We start from the raw sequence: 27,986 nt of genomic DNA, 5'->3' as shown, positions 1-27,986 counted from the left end.
CTAAATTGCCCCTTAGTGTCCAAAGATGTGTAGGTTAGGTGGATTGGCCATGCTAAATTGCCCCTTAGTGTCCAAAGATGTGTGGGTTGGGTGGATTGGCCATGCTAAATTGCCCCTTAGTGTCCAAAGATGTGTAGGTTAGGTGGATTGGCCATGCTAAATTGCCCCTTAGTGTTCAAAGATGTGTAGGTTGGGTGGATTGGCCGTGCTAAATTGCCCCTTAGTGTCCCAGGATGCGCAGGTTAGAGGGATTATAAGAACATAAGAACATAAGAAATAGGAGCAGGAGTAGGCCATCTAGCCCCTCGAGCCTGCCCCGCCATTCAATAAGATCATGGCTGATCTGACGTGGATCAGTACCACTTACCCGCCTGATCCCCATAACCCTTAATTCCCTTACCGATCAGGAATCCATCCATCCGCGCTTTAAACATATTCAGCGAGGTAGCCTCCACCACCTCAGTGGGCAGAGAATTCCAGAGATTCACCACCCTCTGGGAGAAGAAGTTCCTCCTCAACTCTGTCTTAAACCGACCCCCCTTTATTTTGAGGCTGTGTCCTCTAGTTTTAACTTCCTTACTAAGTGGAAAGAATCTCTCCGCCTCCACCCTATCCAGCCCCCGCATTATCTTATAAGTCTCCATAAGATCCCCCCTCATCCTTCTAAACTCCAACGAGTACAAACCCAATCTCCTCAGCCTCTCCTCATAATCCAAACCCCTCATCTCCGGTATCAACCTGGTGAACCTTCTCTGCACTCCCTCCAATGCCAATATATCCTTCCTCATATAAGGGGACCAATACTGCACACAGTATTCCAGCTGCGGCCTCACCAATGCCCTGTACAGGTGCATCAAGACATCCCTGCTTTTATATTCTATCCCCCTCGCAATATAGGCCAACATCCCATTTGCCTTCTTGATCACCTGTTGTACCTGCAGACTGGGCTTTTGTGTCTCATGCACAAGGACCCCCAGGTCCCTTTGCACGGTAGCATGTTTTAATTTGTTTCCATTGAGATAGTAGTCCCATTTGTTATTATTTCCTCCAAAGTGTATAACCTCGCATTTATCAACGTTATACTCCATTTGCCATATCCTCGCCCACTCACTCAGCCTGTCCAAATCTCTCTGCAGATCTTCTCCGTCCTCCACACGATTCACTTTTCCACTTATCTTTGTGTCGTCTGCAAACTTCGTTACCCTACACTCCGTCCCCTCCTCCAGATCATCTATATAAATGGTAAACAGTTGCGGCCCGAGTACCGATCCCTGCGGCACGCCACTAGTTACCTTCCTCCAACCGGAAAAACACCCATTTATTCCGACTCTTTGCTTCCTGTCGGATAGCCAGTCCCCAATCCACTTTAACACACTACCCCCAACTCCGTGTGCCCTAAACTTCTTCAGCAGCCTTTTATGGGGCACCTTATCAAACGCCTTTTGGAAATCCAAAAACACCGCATCCACCGGTTCTCCTTCATCAACCGCCCTCGTCACATCTTCATAAAAATCCAACATGTTCGTCAAGCACGACTTTCCCCTCATGAATCCATGCTGCGTCTGATTGATCGAACCATTTCTATCCAGATGCCCTGCTATCTCCTCTTTAATAATGGATTCCAGCATTTTCCCTACTACAGACGTTAAGCTGACCGGCCTATAGTTACCCGCCTTTTGTCTCCTTCCTTTTTTAAACAGCGGCGTAACATTAGCCGTTTTCCAATCAACCGGCACTACCCCAGAATGCAACGAGTTTTGATAAATAATCACTAACGCATCCACTATTACCTCTGACATTTCTTTCAATACCCTGGGATGCATTCCATCCGGACCCGGGGACTTGTCCACCTTCAGTCCCATTAGTCTACCCAGCACTGCCTCTCTGGTAACATTAATCGTATTAAGTATTTCTCCTGCTGCCAACCCTCTATCGTTAATATTTGGCAAACTATTTGTGTCCTCCACCGTGAAGACCGACACAAAAAACGTATTTAAAGACTCAGCCATATCCTCATTTCCCACTATTAATTCCCCCCTCTCGTCCTCCAAGGGTCCAACATTCACTCTAGCCACTCTATTCCTTTTTATATATTTATAAAAACTTTTACTATCATTTTTTATATTAATTGCTAGCCTAGCTTCATAGTCTATCCTTCCTTTCTTTATCGCTTTCTTAGTCTCTCTTTGTTGTTTCTTAAATTTTTCCCAATCACTTGTTTCTCCACTATTTTTGGCCACTCTGTACGCAGCTGTTTTTATTTTAATACTCTCCTTTATTTCCTTCGTTATCCACGGCTGGTTCTCCCTTTTCTTACAATCCTTGTTTTTTGCTGGAATATACTTTTGCTGAGAACTGAAAAGGATCTCCTTAAAAATCCTCCACTGTTCCTCAGCTATCCTACCTGCCAGCCTGCTCTCCCAGTCTACCTTAGCCAATTCATCCCTCATCCTATCATATTTCCCTCTGTTCAAACAGAGGACACTGGTTTGAGACCAAACTTTCTCCTCTTCCATCTGAATCAGAAATTCGACCATATTGTGGTCACTAGACCCAAGAGGGTCCTTCACAATAAGATCCTTAATTCTACCTACCTCGTTACACAATACCAGATCCAAAATAGCTCGTTCCCTCGTCGGTTCCGTAACATGCTGTTCAAGGAAACTATCCCGACAGCATTCTAAGAACTCTTCCTCCATTCCACCCTTACCGACTTGAGTCTGCCAGTCAATGTGCATGTTGAAGTCCCCCATGATTATTGCCGTTCCGTTTTTACACGCATCCCTTATCTGCTTGTTTACAGCCCTCCCTACCTCAACATTATTATTTGGGGGCCTATATACCACACCTACTAGTGTCTTTCTCCCTCTACTATTCCTCATCTCTACCCATAATGATTCCACGTTTTGTTCCTCAGAGCCTATGTCACCCCTCAGTACTACCCTGATATTATCTCTTATTAATAGCGCGACCCCACCACCTTTTCCTTCCTGTCTATTCTTCCTAAACGCCTGATACCCCTGGATATTCATCTCCCAGTCCTGGTCACCTTTCAGCCACGTTTCTGTAATGGCCACTAGATCGTACCCACTTGTGCTGATTTGCACCATCAACTCATTCACCTTGTTCCGAATGCTTCGTGCATTCAGGCAAAGTGTCCTTATTCCAGCTTTTATCTGAACCCGCTTTGATGAGTCGCGAACACCGTCTCCCTCTACTCCCTTATCTAAATTACCGCCTTCATTCACTTGCACCCTCTCCTCTACCATTAATTTTGTAATTCCCCTTACCCCTGCATCCTCCCCCCCATCAATTAGTTCCTTGATCCTAGTCAACTCTTCTAGCTCCCCTCCCCCCAACCTATCTAGTTTAAATTCTCCCCAGTAGCCTTAGCCAACCTACCGGCCAGGATATTAGTCCCCGTGTGATTCAAGTTCCACCCGTTTTTTGTATACAGATCACCCCTGCCCCTAAAGAGGTCCCAATGGTCCAGGAACCTGAATCCCTGCCCCCTGCACCAGTCCCTCAGCCACACATTCATCCTCCACCTCACTCCATTCCTGCCCTCACCTTCCCGTGGCACAGGCAGTAATCCTGAGATTACTACCTTTGCTTTCCTCTTTCTCAGCTGTCTCCCTAATTCCCTGTACTCCCTTTTCATGACCCCTTCTCCCTTCCTACCCACATCAGCGGTACCAATATGTACCGCTACCTCAGGCTCCTCTCCCTCCCACCTCAGGATTTCCGGGACGCGACTAGCGACATCCTGGATCCCGGCCCCAGGGAGGCAGACCACCATGCGAGAATCCCGCCTACCTCCGCAGAAACGCCTGTCTGTCCCCTTCACCATCGAGTCCCCGATTAATACCGCCTTCCTCCTCTTTTCCTTAGCCCTCTGAGTTACAGGGCTGGACTCCACTGCGGAGACACGGCGGGGTGCAAATCAGCATTAGCGGGGCAAATATGTGGGGTTACAGAGATAGGACTTGGGTGGGATTGTTCTTGGTGCAGATGGGCCGAATGACCTCCTTCTGCACTGTAGGGATATGAGCCCTCTGACCTGCGGGGGGACACAACTCTGGCCCAATCCAAGGTAATTTTGGCGTTAAGCACACTGACCTTCAGTCGGGGCATTGAGTACAGATTTGGGACGTTATGTTACAGTTGTACAAGTCATTGGTGAGGCCACACTTGGTGTATTATGCACAGTTGTGGGCACCCTGTTATCGGAAAGACATTGATAAACTGGAAGGAGTGCGGAGAAGGTTTACGAGGATGTTGCCAGGACTAGCGGGGCCAAGTTACCAGGAGAGGTTGGCCAGGCTAGGACTTTATTCGTTGGAACGTAGGAGAATGAGGGGGGTGACGTTATTGAGGTCTATAAAATCATGAGGGGCAATGATTGGATGAACGCACATCTTTTTCCCAGGGAAGGGGAATTGAAAACTAGTGGGCATAGGTTGAAGGTGAGAGGGGAAAGATTTAAGAGACACCTGAGGGGCAACTTCTTCACGCAGAGGGTGGTCTGAGGTTTAGGACGGAAGTGAGGACACATTTCTTCACCCAAAGAGTGGTGAGCCTGTGGAATTCATTACCACAGGAAGTATTATAGAGTCATAGAGGTTTACAGCATGGAAACGGGCCCTTCGGCCCAACTTGTCCATGCCGCCCTTTTTTTTTAAACCCCTAAACTAATCCCAATTGCCCACATTTGGCCCATATCCCTCTATACCCATCGTACCTATGTAACTGTCCAAATGCTTTTTAAAAGACAAAATTGTCCCCGCCTCTACTACTACCTCTGGCAGCTTGTTCCAGACACTCACCACCTTCTGTGTGAAAAAATTGCCCCTCTGGAGTCTTTTGTATCTCTCCCCTCTCACCTTAAACCCCTGCCCTCTAGTTTTAGACTCCCCTACCTTTGGGAAAAGATATTGACTATCGAGCTGATCTGTGCCCCTCATTATTTTATAAACCTCTATAAGATCACCCCTCAGCCTCCTACGCTCCAGAGAAAAAAGTCCCAGTCTATCCAGCCTCTCCTTATAACTGATGCCAAAACATTGAATGTATTCAAGAGGCGGCTGGATATAGCACTTGGGGGCGAACGGGATCAAAGGTTATGGGGAGAAAGCAGGATTAGGCTATTGAGTTGAATGATCAGCCATGATGGTGATGAATGGGCGGGAGCAGCTCGAAGGGCCGAATGGCCTCCTCCTGTTTCTATCCTCTATGTTTCTATGTATATGGAATGAGCTGCCAGACAAAGTGGTTGCGGCAGGTACAATAGCGACAGTTAAAAAGCATTTTACATGGATGGGAAAGAATTAGAGGGATTATGGATTAAATCTCACGGGACCCAGGGTGAGTTGGCCAAATGGATAGAAAATTGGCTTCTTGACAGAAGTCAGAGGGCGGTTGCAGAGGGTTGTTTTTCAAACTGGAAGCCTCTGACCAGCGGTGTGCCTCAGGGATCAGTACTGGGCCCACTGTTATTTGTCATTTATATTAATGATTTGGATGAGAATATAGGGGGCATGGTTAGTAAGTTTGCAGATGACGCCAAGATTGGTGGTATAGTGGACGATGAAGAAGGTTATCTCGGATTGCAACGGGATCTTGATCAATTGGGGCAGTGGGCTGACAAATGGCAGATGGACTTTAATTCAGATAAATGCGAGGTGATGCATTTTGGTAGATTGAACCAGAGCAGGACTTACTCAGTTAATGGTCGGGCGTTGGGGAGAGTTACAGAACAAAGAGATCTCGGGGTACAGGTTCATAGCTCCTTGAAAGTGGAGTCACAGGTGGACAGAGTGGTGAAGAAGGCATTCGGCATGCTTGGTTTCATCGGTCAGAACATTGAATACAGGAGTTGGGACGTCTTGTTGAAGTTGTACAAGACATTGGTAAGGCCACACTTGGAATACTGTGTACAGTTCTGGTCACCCTATTATAGAAAGGATATTATTAAACTCGAAAGAGTGCAGAAAAGATTTACTAGGATGCTACCGGGACTTGATGGATTGAGTTATCAGGAGAGGCTGGATAGACTGGGACTTTTTTCTCTGGAGCGTAGGAGGCTGAGGGGTGATCTTATTGAGGTCTATAAAATAATGAGGGGCACAGATCAGCGAGATAGTCAATATCTTTTCCCAAAGGTAGGGGAGTCTAAAACTAGAGGGCATAGGTTTAATGTGTGGAGTTAGAATCATAGAATCATAGAAACCCTACAGTGCAGAAGGAGGCCATTCGGCCCATCGAGTCTGCACCGACCACAATCCCACCCAGGCCCTACCCCCACATATTTACCCGCTAATCCCTCCACCCTACGCATCTCAGGACTCTAAGGGGCAATTTTTAACCTGGCCAATCAACCTAACCCGCACATCTTTGGACTGTGGGAGGAAACCGGAGCACCCGGAGGAAACCCACGCAGACACAAGGAGAATGTGCAAACTCCACACAGACAGTGACCCGAGCCGGGAATCGAACCCAGGACCCTGGAGCTGTGAAGCAGCAGTGCTAACCACTGTGCTACCGTGCCGCATTGGACTGGAATAGGCACAGTAAGTAGTCTCACAACACCAGGTTAAAGTCCAACAGGTTTATTTGGTAGCACGAACTTTCAGTGCGTTGTCCCTTCATCACCTGATGAAGGGGAAACACCCCGAAAGCTTGTGCGACCAAATAAACCCGTTGGACTTTAACCTGGTGTTGTGAGACTACTTACTCGGTTTAAGATGAGAGAGGAGAGATACAAAAGTGTCCAGAGGGGCAATTTCTTCACATAGAGGGTGGTGAGTGTCTGGAACGAGCTGCCAGAGGTAGTAGTAGAGGCGGGTACAATTTTGTCTTTTAAAACGCGTTTAGACAGTTACATGGGTAAGATGGGTATAGAGGGATATGGGACAAAACGCGGGCAATTGGGACTAGCTTAAAAACTGGGCGGCATGGACAAGTTGGGCCGAAGGACCTGTTTCCATGCTGTAAACTTCTATGACTCTATGGAACAAAGGTGGGCCATTGGCACTAGCTGGGAGGGCACCAGGGAGTGGTTGGGCCGAAGGGCCTGTTTCCACGCCGTATTGTTCTCTGACTCTAACCCTAATGGGAAGTCTTCTTGCTTTCCAGACACGAAGTCTATATGACCCTGACATCAAAGGCATGTTGGCGGATTCTCAAATGGCCCAGGAGTCATCGCTGAGACAGCTTCGCACAGAACTCCAACACTTCAAGGAGGTTTGTTTTGATCTGTTCATTCCTGGGACACGGGCGTCGCTGACTGGGTCCAGCATTTATTGTCCATCCCCAGTTGCCTTTGGAGGGCAGTTAGAGTCAACCACATTGCTGTGGCTCTGGAGTCACATGTAGGCCGGACCGGGGTAAGGACGGCAGATTTCCTTCCCTAAAGGGAACCAGATGGGTTTTTCCCACAATGGGTCATCAGTAGATTCTTAATTCCAGATATTTTTTACTGAATTCGAATTCCACCGTCTGCCGTGGCGGGGATTCGAACCCGGGTCCCCAGAACATTAGCTGAGTTTCTGGATTAATAGCCTAGCTTTACTCTGTATCTAACCCCGTGCTGTACCTGTCCTGGGAATGTTTGATGGGGGACAGTGTAGAGGGAGCTTTACTCTGTATCTAACCCCGTGCTGTACCTGTCCTGGGAGTGTTTGATGGGGACAGTGTAGAGGGAGCTTTACTCTGTATCTAACCCCGTGCTGTACCTGTCCTGGGAGTGTTTGATGGGGACAGTGTAGAGGGAGCTTTACTCTGTATCTAACCCCGTGCTGTACCTGTCCTGGGAGTGTTTGATGGGGACAGTGTAGAGGGAGCTTTATTCTGTATCTAACACCGTGCTGTACCTGTCCTGGGAGTGTTTGATGGGGGACAGTGTAGAGGGAGCTTTACTCTGTATCTAACCCCGTGCTGTACCTGTCCTGGGAGTGTTTGATGGGGGACAGTGTAGAGGGAGCTTTACTCTGCATCTAACCCCGTGCTGTACCTGTCCTGGGAGTGTTTGATGGGGACAGTGTAGAGGGAGCTTTACTCTGTATCTAACCCCGTGCTGTACCTGTCCTGGGAGTGTTTGATGGGGACAGTGTAGAGGGAGCTTTATTCTGTATCTAACCCCGTGCTGTACCTGTCCTGGGAGTGTTTGATGGGGGACAGTGTTGAGGGAGCTTTACTCTGTATCTAACCCCGTGCTGTACCTGTCCTGGGAGTGTTTGATGGGGGACAGTGTAGAGGGAGCTTTACTCTGTATCTAACCCCGTGCTGTACCTGTCCTGGGAGTGTTTGATGGGGACAGTGTAGAGGGAGCTTTATTCTGTATCTAACCCCGTGCTGTACCTGTCCTGGGAGTGTTTGATGGGGGACAGTGTAGAGGGAGCTTTACTCTGTATCTAACCCCGTGCTGTACCTGTCCTGGGAGTGTTTGATGGGGGACAGTGTAGAGGGAGCTTTACTCTGTATCTAACCCCGTGCTGTAACTGTCCTGGGAGTGTTTGATGGGGGGACAGTGTAGAGGGAGCTTTACTCTGTATCTAACCCCGTGCTGTACCTGTCCTGGGAGTGTTTGATGGGGACAGTGTAGAGGGAGCTTTACTCTGTATCTAACCCCGTGCTGTACCTGTCCTGGGAGTGTTTGATGGGGACAGTGTAGAGGGAGCTTTACTCTGTATCTAACCCCGTGCTGTACCTGTCCTGGGAGTGTTTGATGGGGGGACAGTGTAGAGGGAGCTTTACTCTGTATCTAACCCCGTGCTGTACCTGTCCTGGGAGTGTTTGATTAGGGGACAGTGTAGAGGGAGCTTTACTCTGTATCTAATCCCGTGCTGTACCTGTCCTGGGAGTGTTTGATGGGGGACAGTGTAGAGGGAGCTTTACTCTGTATCTAACCCCGTGCTGTACCTCTCCTGGGAGTGTTTGATGGGGACAGTGTAGAGGGAGCTTTACTCTGTATCTAACCCCATGCTGTACCTGTCCTGGGAGTGTTTGATGGGGACAGTGTAGAGGGAGCTTTACTCTGTATCTAACCCCGTGCTGTACCTGTCCTGGGAGTGTTTGATGGGGACAGTGTAGAGGGAGCTTTACTCTGTATCTAACCCCGTGCTGTACCTGTCCTGGGAGTGTTTGATGGGGACAGTGTAGAGGGAGCTTTACTCTGTATCTAACCCCGTGCTGTACCTGTCCTGGGAGTGTTTGATGGGGGGACAGTGTAGAGGGAGCTTTACTCTGTATCTAACCCCGTGCTGTACCTGTCCTGGGAGTGTTTGATGGGGGGACAGTGTAGAGGGAGCTTTACTCTGTATCTAACCCCGTGCTGTACCTGTCCTGGGAGTGTTTGATGGGGGACAGTGTAGAGGGAGCTTTACTCTGTATCTAACCCCGTGCTGTACCTGTCCTGGGAGTGTTTGATGGGGGACAGTGTGGAGGGAGCTTTACTCTGTATCTAACCCCGTGCTGTACCTGTCCTGGGAGTGTTTGATGGGGGACAGTGTAGAGGGAGCTTTACTCTGTATCTAACCCCGTGCTGTACCTGTCCTGGGAGTGTTTGATGGGGACAGTGTAGAGGGAGCTTTACTCTGTATCTAACCCCGTGCTGTACCTGTCCTGGGAGTGTTTGATGGGGGGACAGTGTAGAGGGAGCTTTACTCTGTATCTAACCCCGTGCTGTACCTGTCCTGGGAGTGTTTGATGGGGGGACAGTGTAGAGGGAGCTTTACTCTGTATCTAACCCCGTGCTGTACCTGTCCTGGGAGTGTTTGATGGGGGACAGTGTAGAGGGAGCTTTACTCTGTATCTAACCCCGTGCTGTACCTGTCCTGGGAGTGTTTGATGGGGGACAGTGTAGAGGGAGCTTTACTCTGTATCTAACCCCGTGCTGTACCTGTCCTGGGAGTGTTTGATGGGGGGACAGTGTAGAGGGAGCTTTACTCTGTATCTAACCCCGTGCTGTACCTGTCCTGGGAGTGTTTGATGGGGACAGTGTAGAGGGAGCTTTACTCTGTATCTAACCCCGTGCTGTACCTGTCCTGGGAGTGTTTGATGGGGGACAGTGTAGAGGGAGCTTTACTCTGTATCTAACCCCGTGCTGTACCTGTCCTGGGAGTGTTTGATGGGGACAGTGTAGAGGGAGCTTTACTAGCGTACTAGCCTTCATTAATCGAGGGATTGAGTTTAGGAGTCGGGAGATAATGCTGCAGCTTTATAGGACCCTGGTTAGACCCCACTTGGAGTACTGCGCGCAGTTCTGGTCACCTCATTACAGGAAAGATGTTGAAGCCATTGAAAGGGTGCAGAGGAGATTTACAAGGATGTTGCCTGGATTGGGGGGCATGCCTTATGAGGATAGGTTGAGGGAGCTTGGTCTCTTCTCCCTGGAGAGACGAAGGATGAGAGGTGACCTGATAGAGGTTTACAAGATGTTGAGGGGTCTGGATAGGGTGGACTCTCAGAGGCTATTTCCAAGGGCTGAAATGGTTGCTACGAGAGGACACAGGTTTAAGGTGCTGGGGGGTAGGTACAGGGGGGATGTCAGGGGTAAGTTTTTCACTCAGAGGGTGGTGGGTGAGTGGAATCGGCTGACGTCGGTGGTGGTGGAGGCAAACTCGTTGGGGTCTTTTAAGAGACTTCTGGATGAGTACATGGGATTTAATGGGATTGAGGGCTATAGATAGGCCTAGAGGTGGGGATGTGATCGGCGCAACTTGTGGGCCGAAGGGCCTGTTTGTGCTGTGGCTTTCTATGTTCTATGTACTCTGTATCTAACCCCGTGCTGTACCTGTCCTGGGAGTGTTTGATGGGGGGACAGTGTAGAGGGAGCTTTACTCTGTATCTAACCCCGTGCTGTACCTGTCCTGGGAGTGTTTGATGGGGGGACAGTGTAGAGGGAGCTTTACTCTGTATCTAACCCCGTGCTGTACCTGTCCTGGGAGTGTTTGATGGGGGGACAGTGTAGAGGGAGCTTTACTCTGTATCTAACCCCGTGCTGTACCTGTCCTGGGAGTGTTTGATGGGGGACAGTGTAGAGGGAGCTTTACTCTGTATCTAACCCCGTGCTGTACCTGATTCTGTGGCTGTTACAGGTCCGACATTCAATGCAAAATATTCGTGAGCGTTTGTATGGGCGAATGAATGGAGTGGAGAATGATATCGTGGATTATTGCCCCCAATCCGAGGTAAAAAGAAATTCCTTCTTACCGTCTACCTTTATCCTGTTTCACCTCATCTTGTGTACCAATGGAATGGTGCAGCCCCTACTCACTGTAACCCCCTCCACCCCCTCCCTATCTCTGTAACCCCCTCCAGTCCCTCCACCCCCTCCCTATCTCTGTAACCTCCTCCAGCCCCTACACCCCCTCCCTATCTCTGTAACCTCCTCCAGCCCCTACACCCCCTCCCTACTTCTGTAACCTCCTCCAGCCCCTACACCCCCTCCCTATCTCTGTAACCTCCTCCAGCCCCTATCCCCCTCCCTATCTCTGTAACCTCCTCCAGCCCCTACACCCACTCCCTATCTCTGTAACCTCCTCCAGCCCCTATCCCCCTCCCTATCTCTGTAACCTCCTCCAGCCCCTACACCCCCTCCCTATCTCTGTAACCTCCTCCAGCCCCTATCCCCCTCCCTATCTCTGTAACCTCCTCCAGCCCCTATCCCCCTCCCTATCTCTGTAACCTCCTCCAGCCCCTACACCCCCTCCCTATCTCTGTAACCTCCTCCAGCCCGTACACCCCCTCCCTATCTCTGTAACCTCCTCCAGCCCCTACACCCCCTCCCTATCTCTGTAACCTCCTCCAGCCCCTATCCCCCTCCCTATCTCTGTAACCTCCTCCAGCCCCTACAGCCCCTCCCTATCTCTGTAACCTCCTCCAGCCCCAACACCCCCCTCCCTATCTCTGTAACCTCCTCCAGCCCCAACATCCCCTCCATATCTCTGTAACCTCCTCCAGCCCGTACACCCCCTCTCTATCTCTGTAACCTCCTCCAGCCCCTACACCCCCTCCCTATCTCTGTAATGTCCTCCAGCCCCTACGCGCCCTCCCTATCTCTGTCACCTCCTCCAGCCCCTACACTCCTTCCCTATCTCTGTAACATCCTCCAGCCCCTACACCCCCTCCCTATCTCTGTAACCTCCTCCAGCCACTACACCCCCTCCCTATCTCTGTAACCTCCTCCAGCCCCTGCACCCCCCTCCATATCTCTGTAACCTCCTCCAGACCCTACACCCCCTCCCTATCTCTGTAATGTCCTCCAGCCCCTACGCCCCCTCCCTATCTCTGTAACCCCCTCCAGCCCCTACACCTCCCTCCCTATCTCTGTAACCTCCTCCAGCCCACTCACCCCCTCCCTATCTCTGGAACCTCCTCCAGCCCCTACACCCCCCTCCCTATCTCTGTAACATCCTCCAGCCCCCTACACCCCCTCCCTATCTCTGTAACCTCCTCCAGCCCCCTCACCCCCTCCCTATCTCTGGAACCTCCTCCAGCCACTACACCCCCTTCCTATCTCTGTAACCCCGTCGAGCCCCGACACCCCCTCCCTATCTCTGTAACCTCCTCCAGCCCCTACAACCCCCCTCCCTATCTCGGTAACCTCCTCCAGCCCCTCCACCCCACTCCCTATCTCTTTAACCCCCTCCAGCCCCTACACCCCCTCCCTATCTCTGTAACCTCCTCCAGCCCCTACACCTCCTCCCTATCTCTATAACCTCCTCCAGCCCCTACACCCACTCCCTATCTCTGTAACCTCCTCCAGCCCCTACACCCCCTCCCTATCTCTGTAACCTCCTCCAGCCCCTACACCCCCTCCCTATCTCTGTAACCCTCTTCCAGCTCCCTACACCCCCGTCCCTATCTCTGTAACCTCCTCCAGCCCCCTACACCCCCTCCCTATCTCTGTAACCTCCTCCAGCCCCCTGCACCCCCTCCCTATCTCTGTAACCTCCTCCAGCCCCCTCCACCCCATATTTCACCGGGTTATGGGCGCTATTTAAATGCAGAGTGTTGATTCGAAAGTGTACGCGGTTGATGTGATGAGTTTTTTTTGCGTTGATTAGGGAGCGAGGGGGCAGCGGGACAGAGTTGGGCCCGATTCCGACGTTAACTGGGCCCGGCCGTATCATTCGATGAACACGGGTACACAGGTCAGTGCCGTGTAGATTCAGGGAGGTCATTAACACGTTGTCATGTGTGTACATGCGTGTGGGTCTGTGTCTCTTGTCAGGGGAAGTTTCGTGGCATCGTGCTAATGTCACAGGATTAACAATCCAGAGACCCCCAGCCTCTGGGGAGCGAAGCAGGTTCGAATCCCACCCCGGATGGGGATTCAAATCCGGTTCATAAAATCTGGGATTGAGAGCGAGTCTCAGTAACGGTGACCGTGACAACGATCATCGATTGTCGCAAAAAAAACCCCATCTGATTCACTAACATTTAAAGTTTATTTATTAGTGTCACAAGTCGGCTTACATTAACACCGCAATGAAGTTACTGTGAAAATCCCCTCTGGAATTGAAAGCTTGTCATAGAATCCCTACAGTGCAGAAGGAGGCCATTCGGCCCATCGAGTCTGCACCGACCACAATCCCACCCAGGCCCTATCCCCGTAACCCTTATTTATTCTAGCTAGTCCCTCTGACACTAAGGGGCAATTTAGCACGGCCAATCCCCCTAACCAGCCCATCTTTGGACACTAAAGGGCAATTTAGCACGGCCAATCCACCTAACCTGCATATCTTTTGGGGTGTGGGAGGAAACCGGAGCACCCGGAGGAAACCCACGCAGACACGGGGAGAACGTGCAGACTCCACACAGACAGTGACCCGAGCCGGGAATCGAACCCAGGTCCCTGGCGCTGTGAGGCAGCAGTGCTAACCCACTGTGCCACCCACGCCCTTGGTAACGGTGACCGTGACAACTATCATTGATTGTTGTAAAAAATTAACCCATCTGGTTCACTAATGTCCTTTAGGGAAGGAAATCTGCCGTCCTTACCCCGGTCTGGCCTACATGTGACTCCAGAGCCACAGCAATGTGGTTGATTCTCAACTGCCCTCCAAGGGCAACTAGGGATGGGCAATAAATGCTGGCCCAGCCAGCGACGCCCGTGTCCCACGAATGAATAAACCCCACCCCCTCTTTCCAGGTGACCCCAATGTCGGTTGACGACCTCAGCGCGGGAGCTCAAGGAACTGGTATGAAGGGTTGGGGGGTTGTGGACAGAAGGATGCCCCAGGCGGGGGAGGTGTTGAGCAGCCAATAGGGGGCACCACTGGACATTCTTATGAGTCGCAGGCGGTGGGAGGAGGGATGGCAATTGCGACTGGCCAGGGTCAGGTGAGACAGCAATTGCGACCGGCTGGGGGTCAGTGAGAGAGCAATTGTGACTGGCCGGGGTCAGTGAGAGAGCAATTGCGACTGGCTGGGGTCAGTGAGAGAGCAATTGCAACCGGCCGGGGTCAGTGAGAGAGCAATTGCAACCGGCCAGGGTCAGTGAGAGAGCAATTGCGACTGGCGGGGGGTCAGTGAGAGAGCAATTGTGACTGGCCGGGGTCAGTTATAGGGCAATTGTGACTGGCCAGGGGTCAGTAAGAGAGCAATTGCGACTGGCTGGGGTCAGTGAGAGAGCAATTGTGACTGGCCAGGGTCAGTGAGAGAGCAATTGCAACCGGCCGGGGTCAGTGAGAGAGCAATTGAGACTGGCCGGGGTCAGTGAGAGAGCAATTGCGACCGGCCAGGGGCAGTGAGAGAGGAATTGCAACCGGCCGGGGTCAGTGAGAGAGCAATTGCGACTGGCCGGGGTCAGTGAGAGAGCAATTGCAACCGGCCGGGGTCAGTAAGAGAGCAATCATGACCGGCCGGGGTCAGTGAGAGAGGAATTGCTGCTGGCCAGGGTCAGTCAGAGAGCAATTGCGTCCGAGGTATTGGGTGGGGAAGTGGGTGTGGGATTCAGCAGAGGGAACAACGGCACTAACAGTTCTCTCCGCCCCCCCCCCCCGCCTCCCCACCCCCTCCACCCCCCGACAGACGGAACGCAGCGACGCAGAGACCGAAAAGATGCGGGAAGTGACGAGGCGTCTGTACGGCAAACTGCAGGAATCCGAGCGCAAGCACGAGGCTGCGAGGAAGACACTGGAGGTAAAGCGGGGGAGGCGGGGGGTGGTCGGGCATTTCCGGAAGAATTCAGCATCGTCCCGCGGCCAAGCTGACCGGAGGCGGCACTTTGGCCTCAGTACCTTCGGCTTGTCATAGGCTGAGAAAATTCACCTGGAATGTAAAGGGGCTGAGGGAAGTCGGGGGTGGGGGGGATATTTAATTTGCGGGGTGATGTCTGATTGTGGTCGGGGGGTGCCGGGGAGAGAGTGGTGGCACATTTGGGTTTCCCCGGAGGGGCTCGTCCGGGATTCGAATTCGGTCCAGATAGGACATTTGGCCCACTGGAAAGGGCGATGTATCTCTCGGCAGATTGGCGCTAGACCGCAGTACGTGAGGTTTGCCTGCTGACGCAGCTTGCGCAGCCTTTAGGCCAATGCACTGCCTCCGGGAAGCAAAAGATGGGATGCGAGTGGGGGAGGGTGTGCGAAATCTACTGACAAACCATTGGGGTCAGTGAGAGAGCAATAGCCAGGGTCACTCAGAGAGCAATCGCGGCTGGCCAGGGTCAGTTAGAGAGCAATCGCGACTGGCTGAGGTCAGTTAGAGAGCAATTGCAACTGGCTGAGGTCAGTTAGAGAGCAATCGCAACTGGCTGGAAGCTTCAGGCTGTAATAAGTGCAATCTCGGGTGCTAGGGTGAGCCTGGAAAACAGCAGCCCCATCCTGAAATTCCCCTCAATTTCCTCCCCAACAGGATCAGGCGGCTCACCACCAGATGCAACAGGGAGAGGCCCGGGAATCGCTCCAGAGGTCGGAGGAGAGGGTCGCCGATCGGGACAAGAAGGTCGATGAACTCCAGAGGCTGATGACCGGGATGGAAAAGGTACGGCGGAGGGGTCTGTGCTGGCAGTTTGGTTTGCGGGGAGCCAGGTGAGGTTGGTGGGATCCGAACAATAATGACATCTTTCTGTGCTTTATTTCCTCCCCGCGGCAGGAGCATCAAATCTTGGCGACGAGGATGAGAGAGAACGAACGTCAGCTGGAGGACATGCGAGTGCAGAAGCAGGCTGGCCTGGCTGATCGCCACAGGTAGGAAAATCACTGGCTGATTTCAAATGTCCTATCTCGGTCCTCTAACTCATTTCCTCTCCCAAAGTCTGACTCAGCCAGTCGCGCTTGCTCTCTGAGTGACCCCGGCCAGTCGCGCTTGCTCTCTGAGTGACCCCTGCCAGTTGCGCTTGCTCTCTGAGTGACGCCGGCCAGTCGCGCTTGTTCTCTGAGTGGACCCGGCCAGTCGCGCTTGTTCTCTGAGTGACCCCGGCCAGTCGCGCTTGTTCTCTGAGTGACCCCGGCCAGTCGCACTTGCTCTCTGAGTGACCCCGGCCAGTCGCGCTCTCTGAGTGACCCCGGCCAGTCGCGCTCTCTGAGTGACCCCGGCCGGTCGCGCTCTCTGAGTGACCCCGGCCAGTCGCGCTGAGTGACCCCGGCCGGTCGCGCTCTCTGAGTGACCCCGGCCGGTCGCGCTCTCTGGGTGACCCCGGCCGGTCGCGCTCTCTGGGTGACCCCGGCCGGTCGCGCTCTCTGGGTGACCCCGGCCGGTCGCGCTCTCTGAGTGACCCCGGCCGGTCGCGCTCTCTGAGTGACCCCGGCCGGTCGCGCTCTCTGGGTGACCCCGGCCGGTCGCGCTCTCTGGGTGACCCCGGCCGGTCGCGCTCTCTGGGTGACCCCGGCCGGTCGCGCTCTCTGGGTGACCCCGGCCGGTCGCGCTCTCTGGGTGACCCCGGCCGGTCGCGCTCTCTGGGTGACCCCGGCCGGTCGCGCTCTCTGGGTGACCCCGGCCAGTCGCGATTGCTCTCTGAGTGACCCCGGCCAGTCGCGATCGCTCTCTGAGTGACCCCGGCCAGTCGCGATCGCTCTCTGAGTGACCCCGGCCAGTCGCGATCGCTCTCTGAGTGACCCCGGCCGGTCGCGCTTGCTCTCTGAGTGACCCCGGCCGGTCGCGCTTGCTCTCTGAGTGACCCCGGCCGGTTGCGCTTGCTCTCTGAGTGACCCCGGCCGGTCGCGCTTGCTCTCTGAGTGACCCCGGCCGTTCGCGCTTGCTCTCTGAGTGACCCCGGCCCGTTGCGCTTGCTCTCTGGGTGACCCCGGCCAGTCGCGATTGCTCTCTGGGTGACCCCGGCCTGTCGCGATTGCTCTCTGAGTGACCCCGGCCAGTCGCGATAAGTTCCTTTATCGGACCAGGTGATTGTTGAATCTAACCCACTCTCTTTACCCGCCCCCTGCCACCCCTCTGACACGCGTTGCCAGGTCGTTCGAGCTGGAGAAAGAGGTGGAGGTGCTGAAGGAGAAGATTTCCCACCTCAATGACATGCTGAAGAGTCAGCAGCGGAAAGTGAGACAGATGATCGAACAGGTGAGAAAATGTCCGGTCGAGATCAATAAAAACCGTGCCCCCGATGTGGAATAGACCACGTGGATTCCCAATGGTATAGAAGGAGGCCATTCGGCCCATCATATGTGTGTTGGCTCCTTGAAAGGTCTACCGAATTCGTCCCACTCCCAGCTCATTCCCCCATCCACCCGAACTTCAGGACTCTCTCCTTCCATCTCTCCACCCTTCCTCCTCTCTCTATCTCGCTCTCTCCATCCCCCGCTCTCTTTTTCTGAATTACTGGACGAGTTCAGACAGTCAGGGTGTGTCACCATCTCTCTCTCTCTCTCTCTCTCTGTCTCTCTCTCTCTGTCTCTCTCTCTCTGTCTCTCTCTCTCTGTCCCTCTCTCTGTCTCCCTCTCTCTGTCTCCCTCTCTCTGTCTCCCTCTCTCTGTCTCCCTCTCTCTGTCTCTCTCTCTCTGTCTCTCTCTCTCTGTCTCTCTCTCTCTGTCTCTCTCTCTCTGTCTCTCTCTCTGTCTCCCTCTCTCTGTCTCCCTCTCTCTGTCTCCCTCTCTCTGTCTCCCTCTCTCTCTCTGTGTCTCTCTCTGTGTCTCTCTCTGTGTGTCTCTCTCTGTGTCTCTCTCTCTGTGTGTCTCTCTCTGTGTGTCTCTCTCTGTGTGTCTCTCTCTGTGTGTCTCTCTCTGTGTGTCTCTCTCTGTGTGTCTCTCTCTGTGTCTCTCTGTGTGTCTCTCTCTGTGTCTCTCTCTGTGTCTCTCTCTGTGTCTCTCTCTGTGTCTCGCTCTGTGTCTCGCTCTGTCTCGCTCTCTCTGTCTCTCTCTCTCCCTCTCTCTCTCTCTCTCTCTCCCCCTGTCTGTCTGTCTGGTTGGACTTTAACCTGGTGTTGTGTTTATCCCAGTCCAACGCCAGCATCTCCACATCATGTCTGGTTATAGGACGGTTTCAGACAGACAGGGTGTGTCTCTTACGGGGAAACACAGACAGTGAATTCCTGCAAAGTGATTTTCCGAGTAAACATGACCTGGATGGGACAGCGATGACGCACAGCTTTGACTGAGCGTGAAACTCCCACTGTTCTGTCATCTCCAATTGTTACCTGTGAGGTTTCAGCAGAGGGTATGACTGCCCAGCCTGGAAAATAACCCTCCCCCACCCCTCCCCACCCTCCCCACTAGCCCATGGGTCACACACATGGCAAAACACAGGCTCCAGGACCTGTCCACTCTGACCGCTCCGTCGCTCGAACCGGTTGCTGCCGAAGGTTCGTGCCGTCAATCCCTCTCTCTGCCTCTTATTCAGAAAGATTTGCATTTCTCTAGCGCCCATGGCCATCGCAGGACATCCAAAACTGCCCCTCTCGCCTGCAAAGGACTTTAGCGAGGGTTAGATATGTCACAGACAGTTACTCCACAGCAACTGATGTACCGACCCTCCCACAGTGCGGCGTTCCCTCAGCACCGACCCTCCCACAGTGCGGCGCTCCCTCAGCACCGACCCTCCCACAGTGCGGCGCTCCCTCAGCACCGACCCTCCCACAGTGCGGCGTTCCCTCAGCACCGACCCTCCCACAGTGCGGCGTTCCCTCAGCACCGACCCTCCCACAGTGCGGCGTTCCCTCAGCACCGACCCTCCCACAGTGCGGCGCTCCCTCAGCACTGACCCTCCCACAGTGCGGCGCTCCCTCAGCACTGACCCTCCCACAGTGCGGCGTTCCCTCAGCACCGACCCTCCCACAGTGCGGCGTTCCCTCAGCACCGACCCTCCCACAGTGCGGCGTTCCCTCAGCACCGACCCTCCTACAGTGCGGCGCTCCCTCAGCACTGACCCTCCTACAGTGCGGTGCTCCCTCAGCACTGACCCTCCCACAGTGCGGCGTTCCCTCAGCACCGACCCTCCCACAGTGCGGCGCTCCCTCAGCACCGACCCTCCCACAGTGCTGCGCTCCCTCAGCACCGACCCTCCCACAGTGCGGCGCTCCCTCGGCACCGACCCTCCCACAGTGCGGCGCTCCCTCAGCACCGACCCTCCCAAAGTGCGGCCCTCCCTCAGCACTGACCCTCCCACAGTGCGGCGCTCCCTCAGCACTGATCCTCTCACAGTGCGGCGCTCCCTCGGCACTGATCCTCCCACATTGCGGCGCTCCCTCAGCACCGACCCTCCCACAGTGCGGCGCTCCCTCAGCACTGATCCCCGACAGTGCGGCGCTCCCTCAGCACTGACCCTCCCACTGTGCGGCGCTCCCTCAGCACCGACCCTCCCACAGTGCAGCGCTCCCTCAGCACTGACCCTCCCACAGTACGGCGCTCCCTCAGCACTGACCCTCCCACAGTGCGGCGCGCCCTCAGCGCCGACCCTCCCACAGTGCGGCGCTCCCTCGGCACCGGCGCTCCCTCGGCACCGACCCTCCCACAGTGCGGCGCTCCCTCAGCACTGACTCTCCCACAGTGCGGCGCTCCCTCAGCACTGACCCTCCCACAGTGCGGCGCTCCCTCAGCACTGACTCTCCCACAGTGCGGCGCTCCCTCAGCACTGACCCTCCCACAGTGCGGCGCTCCCTCAGCACTGACCCTCCCACAGTGCGGCGCTCCCTCAGCACCGACCCTCCCACAGTGCGGCGCTCCCTCGGCACCGACCCTCCCACAGTGCGGCGCTCCCTCAGCACCGACCCTCCCACAGTGCGGCGCTCCCTCAGCACCGACCCTCCCACAGTGCGGCGCTGCCTCAGGTGGGTGTGAAAGAGCTCACGTCCGCTATGGGACAAAGGGCAGAGAGTGAAGCCCCCTCTCCACACTCTCGCTGAGGAATCTATCCCCTTAGTTTTGCACTCTGAGTGAATTCCACCCCCAGGGGGATACGAAGCTATTATCTGTGTATTCCTCTGTGCCCAGATTGAGAATTCCAGGAGCCAGTTGGAGGAGAAAGATGTGTTGATTCAACAGCTGCAGGAGAGAGTGGAACATCTGGAATCCGAGGTACGGCGGGATGTTGCGGGGGGTGGGGGGGGTTGCAGTCCCAATTTGGGAGTAACTCAGTTGAATCCCAGCTTTCTCATGGAATGAGGGTACCTCGGTTCTTGAGGAGAGAGGAACAGGGAGAATCTGGGATCGTTCCCCTGGGAGCAGAGACGGTTCGGGGCGGGTGAGGGGGGGTGATTTAATTGGGGCGTTCAAAATCACAATCAGGGCCTGGTGGCAGGATTATAGAATCCCAACAGTGCAGGAAGAGGCCATTCGGCCCATCGGGTCTGCCCTGACCACAGTCCCAGCCAGGTCCTATCCCCATAAGCCCACATATTTACCATGCTAACTCCTGACACTGAGGGGCAATTTAGCACGGCCAATCTACCTAACCTGCACATCTTTGGACACGAAGGGGCAATTTAGCACGGCCAATCCACCTAACCTACACATCTTTGGACACGAAGGGGCAATTTAGCACGGCCAATCCCCATAAACTGTACATCTTCAGACTGTGGGAGGAAACCCACGCAGTCACAGGGGGGAGAAGATGCAAACTGTCTAAAAGTGCTGTGTTAGCGAAGGCCTGTCTGGATAAGACTGAAACTCCTGTCCCTGTGCTTATGTCGATTGCTTTAACCGTCTGTGAACTGACTTTGCCTGGTTTCTTTTTTCTTTACATCCCCCCCCGCCCCCCACACACACCCACCTCTCACCTCTCCTCCCCACCCCCCCCCCAAACACCCACCTCTCACCCCCACCCCCCCCCAACACCCACCTCTCACCTCTCCCCCCCACCCCCCCCCCAACACCCACCTCTCACCTCTCCCCCCCACCCCCCCCCCCCCCCAACACCCACCTCTCACCTCTCCCCCCCACCCCCCGACAGAACCGAGAGATGCAAGACCGTCTGGAATACGCGTCCAGCGGTGAGGACAAAGCCCAGCGCCATTCCCCTGACGTCCAGAGGCGGGGGCTCGCGGCGGACTCCCAGAACACGCACAGGTAACTGGGAGGCAAGCCCTAAGTTTGAAATCGTTTCTCTCCCCCTCCACCCCCCCCCCCCCCTCTGCCCCTCACCCTCGCTCTGGACTCACCCACAAAAAGGAATGTCCTTGATCCCACCCACGCCTCCCCCCCACCCCCCCCACCCCCCCCCGCCACCCCTGCCAAGACTTTTTGGGATCTTATAAACCGAGAGAGAAAGCGTTGGAAAATCTCAGCAGGTCTGGCAGCATCTGTACGGAGAGAAAAGAGCTGACGTTTCGAATCCAGACGACCCTTTGTCAAAGCTAAAAGGCGCAGAAAGTGGGAGATATTTATACTGGTCGATTGAACCAGGGCAGGACTTACTCAGTTAATGGTCGGGCATTGGGGAGAGTTACAGAACAAAGAGATCGAGGGGTACATGTTCATAGCTCCTTGAAAGTGGAGTCACAGGTGGACAGAGTGGTGAAGAAGGCATTCAGCATGCTTGGTTTCATCGGTCAGAACATTGAATACAGGAGTTGGGACATCTTGTTGAAGTTGTACAAGACATTGGTAAGGCCACACTTGGAATACTGTGTGTATTTCTGGTCACCCTATTATAGAAAGGATATTATTAAACTAGAAAGAGTGCAGAACAGATTCACTAGGATGCTACTGGGACTTGATGGATTGAGTTATAAGGAGAAGCTGGATAGACTGGGACTTTTCTCTCTGGAGCGTGGGAGGCTGAGGGGTGATCTTATAGAGGTCTATAAAATAATGAGGGGCACAGATCAGCTAGATCGTCAATATAGAACAGTACAGCACAGCACAGGCCCTTCGGCCCACGATATTGTGCCGAGCTTTATCTTTTCCCAAAGGTAGGGGAGTCTAAAACTAGAGGGCATAGGTTTAAGGTGAGAGGGGAGAGATACAAAAGTGTCCAGAGGGGCAATTTTTTCACACACAAGGTGGTGAGTGTCTGGAACAAGCTGCCAGAGGTAGTAGTAGAGGCGGGTACAATTTTGTCTTTTAAAAAGCATTTAGACAGTTACATGGGTACGATGGGTATCGAGGGATATGGGCCAAATGCGGGCAATTGGGATTAGCTTAGTGGTTTAAAAATAAGGGCGGCATGGACAAGTTGGGCCGAAGGGCCTGTTTACATGCTGTAAACCTCTATGACTCTGTCTCTCTCTCTGTCTTTCTCTCTCTCTGTCTTTCTCTCTCTCTGTCTCTCTCTGTCTCTCTCTGTCTCTGTCTCTGTCTCTCTCTGTCTCTGTCTCTCTGTCTCTGTCTCTCTGTCTCTCTGTCTCTGTCTCTCTGTCTCTGTCTCTCTGTCTCTCTGTCTCTCTGTCTCTGTCTCTCTGTCTCTCTGTCTCTGTCTCTCTGTCTCTCTCTCTCTGTCTCTCTCTCTCTGTCTCTCTCTCTCTGTGTCTGTCTCTCGCTCTCTCTCTCTCTGTGTCTCTCTGTGTCTCTCTCTGTCTCGTGTCTCTCTCTCTGTCTCGTGTCTCTCGTGTCTCTCTCTCTGTCTCCTGTCTCTCTCTCTCTGTCTCCTGTCTCTCTCTCTCTGTCTCCTGTCTCTCTCTCTCTGTCTCCTGTCTCTCTCTCTCTGTCTCCTGTCTCCTGTCTCTCTCTCTGTCTCCTGTCTGTCTCTCTCTGTCTCTCTGTAGAAAGTGGGAGATATTTATACTGCAGGGTGAGGGAATGAGCCATAACCACAGAAACCAGGGGAAAGGCTGCTAATGGCAGCCCACAGAGAGAATAAAGGGGGTGAATGTCCAGACGGCAGAGAAGCTGCGACAGATGGAGATGTTGGGGGAGGGGGTGAAATAGGACAGAGGTAGAGTGTAGAAAAGGGGAAGCGGGGGGAGTAAAGGTATGGGAAGGGGGATGAAGTCGGGGGAAAGAGTGCGGGGGGAAAAAGGAAGAAAGACAATAAAGAAATAAAAGGTAGAGCAGAGTAAAAAAATTAAATAAAATAGGATGAAAACAAAGGGGTGGAGGTGGGGTCGAGCGAATCATCTGAAGTTGTTGAATTTGATGTTGAGACTGGAAGGCTGGAAGATGAGATGTTGTTCCTCCAGTTTGCGTTGAGCTTCACTGGAACATTGCAGCAGGCCCAGGACAGACATGGGGGCATGGGAACAGGGTCGTGTGTTAAAATGGCAGCAGCCGGAAGGTCAGGGTCCTGATTGCGGACAGACCGAAGGTGCTCAGCAAAGCGATCACCCAGTCTACGCTTGGTCTCTCCGATATAGAGGAGACCACATTGGGAGCAGCGAATGCACCCAATTGAAAGAGGTGCAAGTGGGACACTGCTTAACCTGGAATGGATGTTTTGGACCTTGGATGGCGAGCATAGCAGAGGTAAAGGGACAGGTGTCACGCCTTCTGCGGTTGCGTGGGAAGGTGGCGGGAGAGGTGTTGGGTATAGCGGAGGAGTGGATAGGTTATCCCGTGGAGAACGGTCTCCACGGAATGCTGACGGAGGGAGTGGAGGGAAGATGTGTTTGGTGGTGGGACGGGATCTTAGAAGCCTCAATCGAGGCACCCCACCATACGCCCCTCACTCTCTGAAACCCCAGTGTGAGCGCGACCAGTCTATCCGACCTTTTCCCATGAGACGCTTGCCCTCGAAACCAAGTTTATCGACAAGTTATTTTTTTACGTTTGAGCTTTTTTCGCTTGAAGTTGAGACTCTCTCTTTCTTTCTGTCATCAGTTCGAGAATCCTTTTGGTGTCCAAGAAGCCCAAAGCACTGGTACGGGTGCTGGAGACATCGTGACGTCACAGACATTTTACGCGTGAAACGTTAACAAGATTGGTGTAAAAAAAATCCCCCCTGTAAGAATTCAGCTCTAATCTAAAATATGGAACTGGCGTCGTGAGGGGGAGAGGATTAGATAATACTTACTCAGCCTTGGGACACGTCAAACACTACGCTGGTTAAATCCAGAGTGAAGTTCTCTCTACACTGTCCCCCCATCAAACACTCCCAGGACAGGTACAGCACGGGGTTAGATACAGAGGAAAGCTCCCTCTACACTGTCCCCCATCAAACACTCCCAGGACAGGTACAGCACGGGGTTAGATACAGAGTAAAGCTCCCTCTACACTGTCCCCCATCAAACACTCCCAGGACAGGTACAGCACGGGGTTAGATACAGAGTAAAGCTCCCTCTACACTGTCCCCATCAAACACTCCCAGGACAGGTACAGCACGGGGTTAGATACAGAGTAAAGCTCCCTCTACACTGTCCCCATCAAACACTCCCAGGACAGGTACAGCACGGGGTTAGATACCGAGTAAAGCTCCCTCTACACTGTCCCCATCAAACACTCCCAGGACAGGTACAGCACGGGGTTAGATACAGAGTAAAGCTCCCTCTACACTGTCCCCCCATCAAACACTCCCAGGACAGGTACAGCACGGGGTTAGATACAGAGTAAAGCTCCCTCTACACTGTCCCCATCAAACACTCCCAGGACAGGTACAGCACGGGGTTAGATACAGAGTAAAGCTCCCTCTACACTGTCCCCCATCAAACACTCCCAGGACAGGGACAGCACGGGGTTAGATACAGAGTAAAGCTCCCTCTACACTGTCCCCCATCAAACACTCCCAGGACAGGGACAGCACGGGGTTAGATACAGAGTAAAGCTCCCTCTACACTGTCCCCCATCAAACACTCCCAGGACAGGTACAGCACAGGGTTAGATACAGAGTAAAGCTCCCTCTACACTGTCCCCCATCAAACACTCCTAGGACAGGTACAGCACGGGGTTAGATACAGAGTAAAGCTCCCTCTACACTGTCCCCCATCAAACACTCCCAGGACAGGTACAGCACGGGGTTAGATACAGAGTAAAGCTCCCTCTACACTGTTCCCCCCCTTGGGTTTGTCAGCACGGCAGGAGGAAATCGGAAACAGAAGATGGAAATTTGCTGAATGTACCTGGGAGTGATTTCCGGACACATCGATCGAGTATTGGAAAACAATTTGGTTTAAGTACTGGAGATAGTGGGGGGCTTGTCTCGAGCACTGACCACCCTGGGTCTGGGAAACATTCTCTCTCCTCTGGGCCCCTGACGCTATCGGCAAGAGATATTTTTGTCACTGTATACTGGTGAATAATTGTACGTTGAAATGTCAATCTCCTACCGCCCCCACGCAGTCAATATTTATTTAACTTATTGCAGTGTTCTCTGAGCGAGTGGGCTGGGCTTTGTCCAGCTGTTCACTTTTGTTTTGTAAATTCCAATAAAGCCGAACTGAGCAGATGTCTGCCCCCCCCCCCCTCCCGAGTCTCATTCCAAACCATCAAAAGCGACGGTGGGCTCCTCCCCTCCTCCGCCGATAAGAGAATTCTTCAGCATGGGGACAGCAGCGCTGTCGAAGGAGCCTTGGCGAGTCGCTGCGGTGCATCTTGTAGATGGTACACACGGCTGCCACTGTGCGTCGGGGGTGGAGGGAGTGAGTGTTTGTGGTCAGCGTGTCGATCGAGCGGGGCTGCTTTGTCCTGGATGGTGTCGAGCTTCGAGTGTTGTTGGGAGTCGCACTCATCCAGGCAAGTGGAGATTGTTGTTGGAGAGACACTCATCCAGGCAAGTGGAGATTGTTGTTGGAGAGACACTCATCCAGGCAAGTGGAGATTGTTGTTGGAGAGACACTCATCCAGGCAAGTGGAGATTGTTGTTGGGAGCCGCACTCATCCAGGCAAGTGGAGATTGTTGTTGGAGAGACACTCATCCAGGCAAGTGGAGATTGTTGTTGGGAGCCGCACTCATCCAGGCAAGTGGAGATTGTTGTTGGGAGCCGCACTCATCCAGGCAAGTGGAGATTGTTGTTGGGAGCCGCACTCATCCAGGCAAGTGGAGATTGTTGTTGGAGCCGCACTCATCCAGGCAAGTGGAGATTGTTGTTGGAGCCGCACTCATCCAGGCAAGTGGAGATTGTTGTTGGAGCCGCACTCATCCAGGCAAGTGGAGATTGTTGTTGGAGCCGCACTCATCCAGACAAGTGGAGATTGTTGTTGGAGACGCACTCATCCAGGCAAGTGGAGATTGTTGTTGGGAGCCGCACTCATCCAGACAAGTGGAGATTGTTGTTGGAGCCACACTCATGCAGGCAAGTGGAGATTGTTGTTGGAGCCACACTCACCCAGGCAAGTGGAGATTGTTGTTGGAGTTGCACTCATCCAGGCAAGTGGAGATTGTTGTTGGAGCCGCACTCATCCAGGCAAGTGGAGATTGTTGTTGGAGCCACACTCACCCAGGCAAGTGGAGATTGTTGTTGGAGTTGCACTCATCCAGACAAGTGGAGATTGTTGTTGGGAGCCGCACTCACCCAGGCAAGTGGAGATTGTTGTTGGAGTTGCACTCATCCAGACAAGTGGAGATTGTTGTTGGGAGCCGCACTCACCCAGGCAAGTGGAGATTGTTGTTGGAGACACACTCATCCAGGCAAGTGGAGATTGTACTTGGGAGCCGCACTCACCCAGGCAAGTGGAGATTGTTGTTGGAGTTGCACTCATCCAGGCAAGTGGAGATTGTTGTTGGAGACACACTCATCCAGGCAAGTGGAGATTGTACTTGGGAGCCGCACTCACCCAGGCAAGTGGAGATTGTTGTTGGAGTTGCACTCATCCAGGCAAGTGGAGATTGTTGTTGGAGACACACTCATCCAGGCAAGTGGAGATTGTACTTGGGAGCCGCACTCATCCAGGCAAGTGGAGATTGTTGTTGGAGAGACACTCATCCAGGCAAGTGGGGACTGTTGTTGGAGACACACTCATCCAGGCAAGTGGAGATTGTACTTGGGAGCCGCACTCATCCAGGCAAGTGGAGATTGTTGTTGGAGAGACACTCATCCAGGCAAGTGGGGACTGTTGTTGGAGAGACACTCATCCAGGCAAGTGGAGATTGTTGTTGGAGAGACACTCACCCAAGCAAGTGGAGATTGTTGTTGGGAGCCGCACTCTTATTAACTTTATTTATTAGTGTCGCAAGTTGACTTACATTAACACTGCAATGAAGTTACTGTGAAAATCCCCCAGTTGCCACACTCCGGCACCTGTTCAGGTACAGTGAGGGAGAATTTAGCATGGCCCAATGCACCCGAACCAGCACGTCTTTGGACTGTGGTAGGAAACCGGAGCACCCGGAGGAAATCCACGCAGACACGGGGAGAAGGTGCAGACTCCACACAGACAGTGACCCGAGCCGGGAATTGAACCCGGGTCCCTGGCGCTGTGAGGCAGCAGTGCTAACCCACTGTGCCACTGTGCTGACAATGACACAAAATAGGTTTCTGGAGCAGAAACAGGCCATTCGGCCCCACTGTTCTGTGCTGGTGTTTCTGCCCCACTTCAGCTCCCTCTCTTCATCTCATCCCATCACCATGTTGTTCTTTTCCTTTCTCCTCTTGTGTTTGTCCAGCTTCCAGTAAGTCCCGCATTCTCCCCCCGTGGGAGCGAGTCCCACATTCTCCCCCACTCCCCCCGTGGGAGCGAGTCCCACATTCTCCCCCACTCCCCTCGTGGGAGCGAGTCCCACATTCTCCC

General features: G+C 53.4%; 1 protein-coding gene across 1 annotated transcript in view; it reads left to right on the top strand.

The window, feature by feature from the left end:
• tuft1a (tuftelin 1a) overlaps positions 1-26,404 on the top strand; it is a gene marked incomplete at its 5' end in the record, with an annotated part of 33,444 nt that extends 7,040 nt beyond the window's left edge. Inside the window, 10 exons of the mRNA XM_078206114.1 lie at positions 7,135-7,242; positions 11,097-11,189; positions 13,068-13,154; positions 15,037-15,147; positions 15,859-15,987; positions 16,099-16,193; positions 17,412-17,517; positions 20,382-20,465; positions 21,340-21,455; positions 24,144-26,404. Of these exons, the coding sequence (XP_078062240.1) occupies positions 7,135-7,242; positions 11,097-11,189; positions 13,068-13,154; positions 15,037-15,147; positions 15,859-15,987; positions 16,099-16,193; positions 17,412-17,517; positions 20,382-20,465; positions 21,340-21,455; positions 24,144-24,207 (993 nt within the window). The remainder of the gene's footprint in view (positions 1-7,134; positions 7,243-11,096; positions 11,190-13,067; positions 13,155-15,036; positions 15,148-15,858; positions 15,988-16,098; positions 16,194-17,411; positions 17,518-20,381; positions 20,466-21,339; positions 21,456-24,143) is intronic.
• Between the last annotated feature and the right edge of the window lie 1,582 nt (positions 26,405-27,986).

This window comes from Mustelus asterias, unplaced genomic scaffold, assembly GCF_964213995.1.
Source record: "Mustelus asterias unplaced genomic scaffold, sMusAst1.hap1.1 HAP1_SCAFFOLD_1286, whole genome shotgun sequence".
Classification (NCBI taxonomy): domain Eukaryota; kingdom Metazoa; phylum Chordata; class Chondrichthyes; order Carcharhiniformes; family Triakidae; genus Mustelus; species Mustelus asterias.
Note: the sequence above shows the minus strand (reverse complement) of the source record. Positions and strands in the feature narration are given on the sequence as shown.